This window comes from Electrona antarctica (genome assembly GCF_951216825.1).
Source record: "Electrona antarctica genome assembly, chromosome: 21".
Classification (NCBI taxonomy): Eukaryota; Metazoa; Chordata; class Actinopteri; order Myctophiformes; family Myctophidae; genus Electrona; species Electrona antarctica.
The window spans coordinates 41,090,640-41,102,816 of NC_136802.1; the positions used below are offsets into that span (position 1 = coordinate 41,090,640).

The following is a 12,177-nucleotide window of genomic DNA, read 5'->3' on the forward strand; positions in this document are numbered from 1 at the left end:
TACCATACCCCTTAATTTGCATAAGCAAATCCCACAAAGTAGCCGGAACCACGCCCTTCATTAGCATAAACTGCTCCCACAAAGTAAGTTAGCGAGAAAAGTCGCGAAATTCGTCAGAACAAATCCGAGACCATCACCGCAACCGGGTCGCGTCCCCGATCGCAGCCGTATAGGGTTTGGGCCAAACGGACATACGGCCGCGGCGGTAGCCTTGAACGAACGCCTACAAATTGCCGACTTTGACGCGCTACAACGCGCCAACGATAAAACATCACGGTCCGACGTTCGGATATGTCGGAGAGCCAGCCGAGACGAACGGTTAGGTGTCTCGGACGTACGCCTCCGACAGTCGTACAAAACGTCCTTCACTTTGGCTCTGTGCATGCAGACACGTCATAGACCCATAGACTCTAACAGCGTCCTGGCTGAAAAAGTGAAACAGTGTAGTTCCCTTTATCGGACACTTGTAAGAGTCCCACAAAATCGAGACCAACGCCATTTTATTCGCCATGGCCTGAATATGGATATTCGGGGGTGTTACATATTTTAAAAAATATCTATCACTTAATTTTTAAGGCATTTGGCCCAAAGGTCACCGTGGCAGTCTTTCGGCTGACCTTTGACCTTTGCAAACGTCGTGGAAATTTGAGACCGGTTCCATTGGATTCGACATGTCCTGAATATGGATATTGGAGGTTCTTACATATTTTTAAAAATATATATCACCCCGTTTTTTAAAGAATTTGGCCCAAAGGGTCACCGTTGCAGTCTTTTTGCTGACCATTGACCTTTGCAAACGTCCTGGAAAGTCGAGACCGGCCCCATTGAATTCGGGACGCTCTAAATATGAATAAAATGTCTCGTTTGCGAAGAATAGGGTTAGGGAACATGTTTTAAAGGTGTGTTTTGTATAAAATGTCTCGTTTGCGAAGAATAGGCTTAGGGAACATGTTTTAAAGGTTTGTTTTGTCTGTTTTCACTTTTGTGGAGGAGAGGAGAGGAGGGCCTCTCCGCTCACTGGCCATGTAATATCTATATCTGGCCACAGATGGGCTGTGGCGCTGTTCTGAAATCCACTGCCATTTGACTGTATTTTATTTGACTCTCGTTTCTCTGACTTCCTGTGTGTGTGTGTGTGTGTGTGTGTGTGTGTGTGTCGTCTCGTTCATCTGTTTACTTTACTTATTCACAGCTAAGAATCACATCAAGGTCTGTGAAACAGTGAATGAATAGCTGACTCTGTCGCGATTTTGGCTTTTTAAGTTGTTTATGTTTTTGGAGGAGATTAATGCCCTGGATTATATGTTTTCGTGACACACATGGAGTCCCGAGAGGCAGCAGAAAGTGACAGGTACGGGTCGTCCCTGTGATTAAACGTGATTCTGTTCTTTGGCTATATAGAAGTGTCTATTTGTACATCTCTAAATGTTTTGATGAATTGAACAAGGTGGACCCTCTTGTAAACAAGTGTAATGCTTAATTGGGTCGTCCAGAGAGAGAGAGAGAGAGAGAGAGAGAGAGAGAGAGAGAGAGAGAGAGAGAGAGAGAGAGAGAGAGAGAGAGAGAGAGAGAGAGAGAGAGAGAGAGAGAGAGAGAGAGAGAGAGAGAGAGAGAGAGAGAGAGAGAGAGAGAGAGAGAGAGAGAGAGAGAGAGAGCAGCCGTGCCACACTCGGGGAATCATTTGATTAGTTGATTTGACCCCCCCGATCCAACCCGTTGAGGCTGAGTGCCAAGCAGGGAGGCATTATGTCCCATTTTTACAGTATTTGGTATGACCCCGGCCGTGGATGGAACCCCTGACCTCCCCAGTTTCAGGGCGGACACTCTAACCACACAAGGCCACTGAACTGACAGCAGACATCAGATTAGTGACGGAAGGGAAGGAATGGCTTTCATGAAACATTGATGAGGCGTAACGGATCACCTCCCAGACTAGGGAGACAGAGAGAGAGAGAGACAGAGACACAGAGAGAGAGAGAGAGAGAGACGGAGGGAGAGAGAGACGGAGAGAGGGAGAGACGGAGAGAGGGAGATTGAGTGTGTGTGACGGACAGGATAGGTGCCGGGGAGGGGAGAGAGAGAGGTAATGGATTAGGAAACCATATGTTTCCTCTCTGAAACCCCGCGCTGTGACGTTTGTGTGTGTGTGTGTGTGTGTGTGCCTGCGTGTGTTACTAATAGTTGTCTCCGCAAGTATATGAGAAATAGACGTTTTGATGAACCATTTTACTGGTCCTCACAAGAAAAATGGTTGTTGTTTTTTGGTTGGGGGGAAAAAGAGATATTTACAATCAGGAAAAGATTCATGTTGAGGTTAGGATCAGGATTAGACATTCAGATGTAAGGTTAGGGGTTTTGGTGTTTTAAACATTATGTTATAATTTAGCTATTGAAAAATAGCAGATCTACAAGCTCATAGAGCGCCACTCGGTGGCGCGCTATGAGCTTGTGTGCGTGTGCTTGTGTGCGTGTGCGTGTGCTTGCGAATGCGAATGCGTGTGTGCAGTCTGTCGGATCAGGAGCTGCTGTTCTCAGTGCAGTTCGGAGGTCTGGACTCTGGCTTCAACAGCGTGGACAGTGGAAACAAGAGATGGTCTGGGAACGAGGTATTTGGTTCTACTGACAATACTTAGAAATAAGTTTAGGCATAGTTTTACTGAGGTTAATTTTAGGAATAGTTTAGGTTTTTGCACTGTTTTTACTGAGGTTAAGATTAGGAATAAGGTTAGGTTTAGACATAGTTTTACTGAGGTTACGTTTAGGAATAAGGTTAGGTTTAGACATAGCTTTACTGAGGTTAAGTTTAGGAATAAGGTTAGGTTTAGGCATAGTTTTACTGAGGTTAAGTTTAGGAATAACTTCAATAAGGTTAGGTTTAGGCATAGCTTTACTGAGGTTAAGTTTAGGAATAACTTCAATAAGGTTAGGTTTAGACATAGCTTTACTGAGGTTAAGTTTAGGAATAACTTCAATAAGGTTAGGTTTAGGCATAGCTTTACTGAGGTTAAGTTTAGGAATAAGGTTAGGTTTAGGCATAGTGGGCTGAGCGCTTACGGCGGCTGTACGCCCGAGGCAACTGTGTTTTAAGGCGAGCGTCGGGACCGGGTATCCCTTTTAATGACTCACATCCACACTAGAGCCCAGCCGATGCCAGATATTACTTATACAGTGAGCTTCTGATGTGATAACGTGTGTGTGTGTGTGTGTGTGTGTGTGTGTGTGTGTGTGTGTGTGTGTGTGTGTGTGTGTGTGTGTGTGTGTGTGTGTGTGTGTGTGTGTGTGTGTGTGTGTGTGTGTGTGTGTGTGTGTGTGTGTGTGTGTGTGTGTGATTGAGACATTCTGCATAGTGAGTACTTTCTACTTTTGGAACTTTAAGTACATTTTGATACCAATACATTTGTACTTTCCCTCAAAGTACATTTTGAATTCCAGACTTGTACTTGTAATAGAGTATTTCTACAATGCAGTATTGATACTTTTACTTAAAGACAGAGTGCCGTGATCCCCCCAAAAAAAGAAAACGGGTCTATTAATTATTTGGAGGAAGATTTTTTTTGGCCACACCCACCAGTTCATTTAGTATAGAGAGTATGCGCGTGACATCATCATCAAACCCGGAAGTTATCCAGGAATGCCTACCAACTTTACCAAGTGGCAAAAAACGACTTGCTGGCCTTGATAGCCCATATATCCAAACAGAAATGTCCTATCTGATTGCATTAAACAACGTTAAACAATGTTAAACTCACTTTGCATGTTGCTTTGCCACTGGCTTTGCCACTCGATGTGCCATTCACTTTAAGCATGCGCATACTCTCTATACCTGGTTTTCACCTTAGCACCACCCACCTGAACTTAAGCCTCGCCCACAGATGTGTGTTGTATGATAAGAGCGAGCGGGTTAGGGGATGATTTTAGTGTGTCACTAAAATGGTGTATTTTCGATTAATCCTTTTGACCCGAAGGCTTTCAGCTTTCAGTGAAGACATTTTAATATTTATAACCACACCTGAGGGGGCTATAGAGCGTCGCAGTCCCGCCCCCTACCATGGACCAGGAAATGAATCCCAATGCATTTTCCTCATAGGCATTTCGAAAAGTATTTATTTAAAGACTGTTACGCCGCGGACAAAGCCAACTCGAGTCGTGACAACTCATGACAACACAAACAATATTTTGGACCAAACAAATAATTACAAAGAAGAAAAACAACAAAAAGTGTTGTAACCTGCCGTTTTTTCTTCTTTCTAATTATTTGTTCGGCCCAAAAAATTGTGTTTGTTGTCATGATTTGTCACGACTCGAGTTGGCTTTGTCCGCGGCGTAAATGTCTTTAAATAAATACTTTCTGAAATGTCTATGAGGAAAATGAACGGAGAATCATTTCCTGGTCCAGGGTAGGGGGCGGGACTGCGACGCTCTATTAGACTCATGTCAACTCCATAGACACATACAAAACACCTGGGGGTCTATTAGAGTCATGTTAACTCCATAGACACATACAAAACACCTGGCGGTCTATTAGACTCATGTCAACTCCATAGACACATACAAAACACCTGGGGGTCTATTAGAGTCATGTTAACTCCATAGACACATACAAAACACCTGGGGGTCTATTAGACTCATGTCAACTCCATAGACACATACAAAACACCTGGGGGTCTATTAGACTCATGTCAACTCCATAGACACATACAAAAAACCTGGGGGTCTATTAGACTCATGTCAACTCCATAGACACATACAAAACACCTGGGGGTCTATTAGAGTCATGTCAACTCCATAGACGCATACTAAACAGAAAAAGTAAAAAACTATGGCACATATTTAAGTAAATAAAGCAGGAAAGGGCGCACACCAGTGTTGGTGAGGTGCTGGCCTAAGGTAGTAAATAAGTACAAATGAGAAAAGGCCGCACACACATAGCCACAATGCTGTATATTTATTGAGAAGAATCCAACGTTTCGACCTTTCGGCCTTCTTCAGGGAATTTAAGTAAAACAAAAAATGTGAGTATGTTTTCCACCACCGTGTACCGAGCCAAGCTCAGTCACTCCCACAGTGAGAAAAGACCCACAATGCAACACCTTATCACTTCTTCACTGTCCACTGGACACCTCGTATAGTCCGAAACCCATCGCCTCTGAGGAAACGGAACCAACATGTCCTTGAATAGTGACAATAGCCAAGATCTACAAGCTCACAACGCATGGTGATGTAGAGCTGCTATTTTCACTACTTTTACTTCATGCCTCTTGCATTCAGGTGACCAAAAAGATACAAGGTTTCTACCGGCTAAAAACCTCTCTCTCTCTCTCTCTCTCTCTCTCTCTCTCTCTCTCGTTATGCAAGGTCATAGTTAGTGTGTGACAGGCTGGGAAAAGTCAACACATTGTGGTTCCCATTGCTCACTGTGTGTGTATCAGACACTCACCCTTTAACGAGAGGAGGAAACCCATTCACTGCTGTTTGGACAAAGCGCTCCATTCTCCACGTACTCAAACGTTTTTTTTTACTTAAGTAAAAGTATCAATACCGCAATGTAGAAACAATCTGTTACAGGTAAAAGTGCAGAATTCAACATGTAATTGAGTAGAGGTACTGAAGTATTGGCTTCAAAATGTACTTCATCCATCCATCTTCCACCGCTTATCCGTAGTCTGGTCGCGGGGGCAACAGCTCCACCCCAAAAACCCCCGAAATGCATAGAAAACTGTATTTTACCACAGTTATACCTATAACACACAATCATCTATCATCCATCAATTTTATTTCTTTCTTTTTCTTTAGTTGTGAGCCACAAGATTTGTATCTTGTACAGGGCTTATATTAAGCAAGTAAGCATCAATAATAACATCAGTTGTCTGCTTTTCTGTGAAAGCCCTAACAAATGCTTCCTTAACATATTTGGATTTGACCAGAAAGATAACGCCATAAATTACACAGTGATTTCAACACTCGTCAGTCACTTGGCATAGGCTATAGCAGCGCACAGCAATGCCAGCATGCATGCATTGTCAGGGAGCGTGTGAGATACACGACACAAACGTTAGCACATTTTTGTTTTATTTGTGTTTCTTGTTGAGCCTCGTTGTGTCTTGAAATGAGCAGGGAATTTATATTTCACGGCGTATCCCATTTTTCGACCAAATCTGCCTATGACAGGTGGGTGACATGGCGTCTTTCTTCAGATGCTACGAGAGAAATAACAAACTGACCGTCTCCCGTTCTTCGCCGTTTGTTCAGACTGGTGCAGATCGGTTTTAACCCATTTTGGGCGGGAACCCCTTTTGGTGTTAAGCATTACGTTATGCTTTAGCTATTGAAAAATAGCAGATCTACAAGCTCTAAGCGTAATTTATTTTGCTTTGTATTCTGTACTCTTGAGTCTTGCCCCCCCCCCCCCCCAGCCCTCAAGTCTAATTTCCTCCTGGGGGGGAGGAGGGCATTTTCAGACCGGGGGAGATGGGAGAGGGAGGGGCTGTTCAGCTCTGAGCAGGGCACTATGGAGACGCGCACGTTGTAGGAGGGACGCATGCATGTAGTTAGTAGCGTAGTGTTTCAAATAGTAAGTAATATAAGCACTTTAATTTGAAATATCATTGAAATTTGGGATTTTTGCATGCCATCATGTTTGGTGAGGCAGTCAGGGCATTTAGGGGGGCATTGCCCCTTCCGTGCCCATGCCTATATCTGGGCCCTGGAGTATGAACGAAGATTGCTCGGTAGACAGAGAGCTTTGCCTTCTGGCTCAACTCTCTTTTCGTCACAAAAGTGAGGTACAGCGACTGCAATACCGCCCCTTCCGCTCCGATTCCCCGGCTGATCTCCTTCTCCGTCCTCCCCTCACTCGGGAGTTCAAAATGTACTTGAAGCACCAAAAGTAAAGTGCTCGTTGAGCAGAATGTTCTGAAAAAGAATCAAGTTTATTAATAATTATAGTATAGAGTAAAAGGAAAATATTTGTCTCTGAGATGGACTGAGGTAAAAGTATTGGAAATTGGAAATACTCAAGTAAATTACAAATACCTCAAAATTGTACTTAAGTACAGTACTTAAAGGCATATTCAGTGATTTGACTTAATTCAAATATCACTTTTTTTTTCTGGATAATCCTCCCTACTATAGAGTGTGCTGACCATATAAGGAGTTCCTCCCTGTCCCCATTGAGCCCCTGGGGTAAAAAAAAACCCTAGTTTCAGTTTTGGTGGCGGGTGGCAAAGCCTTCATCCAATCAGGATGAGAGGGGCCTTCCTCCAATCATGATCGAGTGGGGGCGGGCCTTGGTGCACATGCTGTTGGCCTGTTGCACTTCCCCCCCACTGTAGAGCGTGCATGTGCACATTTTGTTACCGGGGCGGACTGGGTGGTTTTCCAAATCACCCAAATCACTGAATGCTCCTTTAAGTAAATAGACTTTCCACCACTGCATACCAAGGATAGTCTAAGAAGGATGAGACACGAAGACCGTACGGGCGACGCCATGTTGCTTTGGAAGGAAAGAAACATGCGCAATGGGCTATATGCAGCCAACACTTCCGCGTTCAGCTTCCTTGGTCTCAACTGCGCATGTTTCTTTCCTTCCATGGAGCACCATAAGCAACATGGCGTCGCCCGTACGGTCTTCGCGTCTCATCCTTCTTAGACTATCCTTGCTGCATACTGGGATATCCCTGGTCTCTGCAGACACGAGGAACAGATATCTATTGACATTGTTACACGTCTCCCAAGAACCAAGCCTCCTGTTTTCATTTCAGCTTGACACGCACGCACGCACGCACGCACGCACGCACGCACACGCACACACAGGTTTTTAATCTAGCAGTGTTTTCTCCCAACTGTTTGAGAGACAGAGTGTGTGGGAGTGGGAGAGATAGCAGGAACTGACGATGAAGCGAGGTTTGCCAACTACGAGATATCTCGTAGTTTAATTGACACCCGTTATCTGACAACTATACGAGATATCTCCTAGATATCGCGTTATATCAATTATGAAACCGGTGTTGCGCGGTGTTTACGTTTACTGGTGTCGGGGAGGTCACCAGGACTCTAGATGCACCTCGGAGGCAGACATCTCTCCTGTCCAGGGGGAGAGTAGAGAGAGTGACGACATAAAACTTATGGATTGTAGCTTTAACTATATATTGGCTCAAGACCAGGGGTCATCAACGGACAAATCAGCAGACAAATGTAATGTTCTTATTTCATAAGGGTCCATTTGGATCCATTTTGAACACTCTCAGAGTTACAGACCTGTCATTCAGGGCTAGCTCTTTGCGTGTTTCTGGTAACATTGTTATCCACTCATTTAGTAAAATGTCCACCACAAAGCCAGCATGGCGATGAGCCCTGCTCAGGACTGACTGGTGCTGACATCCCTCCTGGAGGGTTGTTTGTTCCACAGCGTTTAGTAGAAACAGAACTGGCTTGGCTCCAGTGTTGTTTTTGCCAGCAAATTTTGATTTTAGTTTCAGTCATAGTCTCTTCAATAGTTTTAATTTGGTTTCAGTCGCATTTTAGTCACCCCGAATGTTTTAGTGTTAGTCTAGTTTTAGTCGACTAAATATCATAAGATTTTTGTCGACTAAAACTACAGGTGATTTAGTCGACTAAAATGTATTTTGGCGGGCCCTGATGCCGTCGAAATGACTGATTTTACATTTGCTGAAAATAGCCGATCTACAAGCTCACAACGCCTCGCAGCGCGACGCGTTGTGAGCTTGTAGATCGTTGTGAGCTTGTAGATCTACTGCGACGCGCTGTGAGCTTGTAGATCTGCTATTTTCAGCATGCAACAAAGTGTAAAATTACTTACACTGGATCTCATGTCCACTAGTCCCTTCCTGACATTTTAGTCTAGTTTTTATCTGTCGACGAAATTGTCAGTATATTTAGTCTTAGTTTTAGTCGCCGTAGCTTATTTTTCATGTAGTTTCCATTTAGTTTTCATCAGTGAAAAAAGGTAGTCGTCTTAGTTTTAGTCGACGAAAACGACACTGGTTGGCTCCCACGGGGTGCATGTGTTTGGTCCAACACACTAACAGTCCTACAGTCATGAGACACCTTATCCAAAACCCCACCCTGAACCTATAACCTCACAGGGAGCCTACAGTTTTTTTTTAACCTGCCACAGGTTCGTTTTAACCTGCCACACGTGTCGGGAGCCACGGGCGAGTTTTAACCGGCCACGGGTTAGTTGTAACCGGCAGTGCATGTCGGGAGCGACGGTGTTGTCGAACTAATGCCTGTCGGACTGTTAGTACGTCTAACCAACATACTGGTATGCACCCCGGCTCCCCACAGCGTCTGAGTGCTTGCTACCAAGCTACGGGTGCCTGACACAGTGCCCTGCCCAGCCTCATCCTTCTCTCTCTCTCTCTGAACTTGTCGGTCTAGTGCCCTTCGTGGCATTCTTGTCACCATCACCTGAAACGCCCTGAAGGCCCCGGACGACTGGTTGAGAACCACTGGGGGTTAAGCAACACAATGTAAAGGAGCCAAGAACAATGACAGCGTCACAGCTGGAAGAGAAAGTCCAATTTATTAATGTACCGAAACAGGAAATGTGCAGAAAATGTGATTCTGCTCAAATGTGCTCAGAACACAATGAGCCTTGTCTCTCCAGACATCAGTCAAATGCACCCTGTTGGTTTTTGTCTGGGTCTGTTTTAGCTCCAAGGCTCCTAGTCCCCCATGATCTCTCTCTCTCTCTCTCTGCTGTCTGTGTTTATCCCTGTCTCCGTTTGTCAACTCAATTCGTGATGCTTTTTTGGCATGACATGACATGTCATCGTGACAATAGTGGTTTGTTTTTTACAGCGTGGGTTTACGGCAAGAGTCTGTCTGTCTGTCTGTCTGTCTGTCTGTCTGTCTGTCTGTCCAGAGATAATTTCACAAACCACTGGACAGATGGCCGTCAGTCTTTGTATGCACACTGCCAGTAGGACACATGAAGTTTTATACTTTTTTATACTTTTTTAAGATATTTCTTATGGCTTTTTTGCCTTTATTTGATAGGGTACAGTAATGTGACAGGAAAGGGGGGGAGAGATGGGGGGGGAAGACATGCGGCTAAGGCTGAAGGGGCCGAACCCGAAGCACGCCGTCAGGCGGAAGTTTTATACTTTTTAAATATTTAAATGTAAATAACAGATCTACAAGCTCAAAAGGCGTCAAATTGCGAGATCTGCTATGTTCACATTATTTGATGTTCTTTTTTTTTTCTTTTTTATGACCGCATTTCAATACGGAAAGCATTGCAATTTGCACTTTTAAACACTTAAGTAGCTTTAAAAGCACTCACGTACAACTTTGACGGAGCAACTTAACACTTGTAGTTGAGTAATATCTGAGCAGGAGTATCTATACTCAATTCTGTACTAGGGATGCACCGTTATTGAAATGTTGGCCCATATGATATGATATAGTACTTTATTGTGAGTTCACACTGAAATTTGTCTTGCGACACAGCAGCCAAGTATGCAGAACACATATACGTACACACATTTGACATAACACAAAGAACAAGACAATTTACATACATAAAGACATGAAGACAAGAGCAATATCCACCGCTTAGATTATCCTGTGGCTACTACGACTCCTGATTAAGCCTCAAGGTCGACTGGTGGACAAAGGACCTCTTTAGTCTGACCTTATTGTATGCTGGTACACCATATCTCCTTCCTGAAGGTAGCAACCTATATTCTCCATACAACACATGCTTAGTATTAGAGGTGATATTCCTTGCTAACCTTAGGATGCTGTTATCATACGTGGATGTATAAAGTTTCTGAAGTTGTTGTCCAACAATCTTTGAACAAATGTTCAGTTGTTGCAGCATTTGTGACGAACATAAACAGCTTGAATGTAGTATTTGAATTAAAAGATGTCCCAACGTTTGAAAGCTTCCCCATAAACACTGATCACAAAAGGCTTTTCATTTATTTTTCAACATAGTTATTATAAAATTGAATATCTGCTAAAACCAGTGTATTATTTTGATATCGACCCGGTACCGATATTGCATTTTAAGGCCAATATCGGAGAATACTGATGTGACGACCGATTAATTGCCCATCGCTATTCTATACTCAAGTACTTTGGGGTTGAGTACTTTGACCACCACTGACGTCTTGTGTCCCAATGTTCTTCCCTCTGTGTGTGTGTGTGTGTGTGTGTGTGTGTGTGTGTGTGTGTGTGTGTGTGTGTGTGTGTGTGTGTGTGTGTGTGTGTGTGTGTGTGTGTGTGTGTGTGTGTGTGTGTGTGTGTGTGTGTGTGTGTATCCTATAGGAGCAGTCTACACGTGGAACTGGGACCCCCACAGTCTTCATCATCCTCCCCCTCCCCTGCGTCTCCCCCCTGCGTCTCTCCCTCTGGCCCCTCCCCTGACCCCCCCAGCCCCTCCCTGGAGGAGAGGAGGAGACCTGGATCCCTGCTTCTCTGGCAGGAGAGAGAGAGACAACAGTAAGTATGAGAGAGAGAGAGAGAGAGAGAGAGATCATACTATTATGCCAGTCATTGCTGGGTTAAATTATGGGGTAAATAAGCAACAAAAAAAATCCCGGCATGTTAACAGCATGAACAAGCACCTTTCTATTCACCGATAAAGCAGTGCGACATGGTTCGCTGACGGCATGACCGTCAACCGTTTGTTTTCGTGTAGAAGCATGCAGCGGCAGCTGCGCGACCACGGCGATTGCGTGACAAAATGGGACCGGTGCCAGTTCGGGAAAAATAGATTAATAGACCAGTCATTCCCCAATAGTGAGGGGAACATTCAGACCCTTCTGATCCCCAATTTGTTTTCCCCTAAAAAATAATATCTATAGTAATATCTGATCTACAAGCTCACTCACTAGTGAGGTTTGGTTAAAATAACATTTGTATTCATGAATTCAAATAAGTTTAAGTTCAAGTTAAAATAAGTTTTAACCCATTTTGACCTGAGATCAGATTCTAAAAATGTCTTCTACATCCTGACAGTTTTCTGAAAAAGCTATGTTTCCATGTCAGTCGTTCTTCGATTTTTCAAAAATAGCAGACCTACAAGCTCGTAGCGCGCCACTCGGTGGCGCGCTATGAGCTTGTAGATCTGCTATTTTTCAATAGCTAAAGCATAACATAATGCTAACGCCCAAAGGGGTTCCCACCCAAAATGGGTAAACTCGTATT

General features: G+C 44.0%; 1 protein-coding gene across 1 annotated transcript in view; it reads left to right on the forward strand.

Annotated features, from left to right (window-relative positions):
- Positions 1–1,279: 1,279 nt before the first annotated feature.
- LOC306913676 (leucine-rich repeat and calponin homology domain-containing protein 4-like) overlaps positions 1,280–12,177 on the forward strand; it is a 20,190-nt gene continuing 9,292 nt past the window's right edge. Inside the window, exons 1-2 of the mRNA XM_079490484.1 lie at positions 1,280–1,351; positions 11,296–11,469. Of these exons, the coding sequence (XP_079346610.1) occupies positions 1,320–1,351; positions 11,296–11,469 (206 nt within the window). The 5' untranslated portion in view covers positions 1,280–1,319. The remainder of the gene's footprint in view (positions 1,352–11,295; positions 11,470–12,177) is intronic.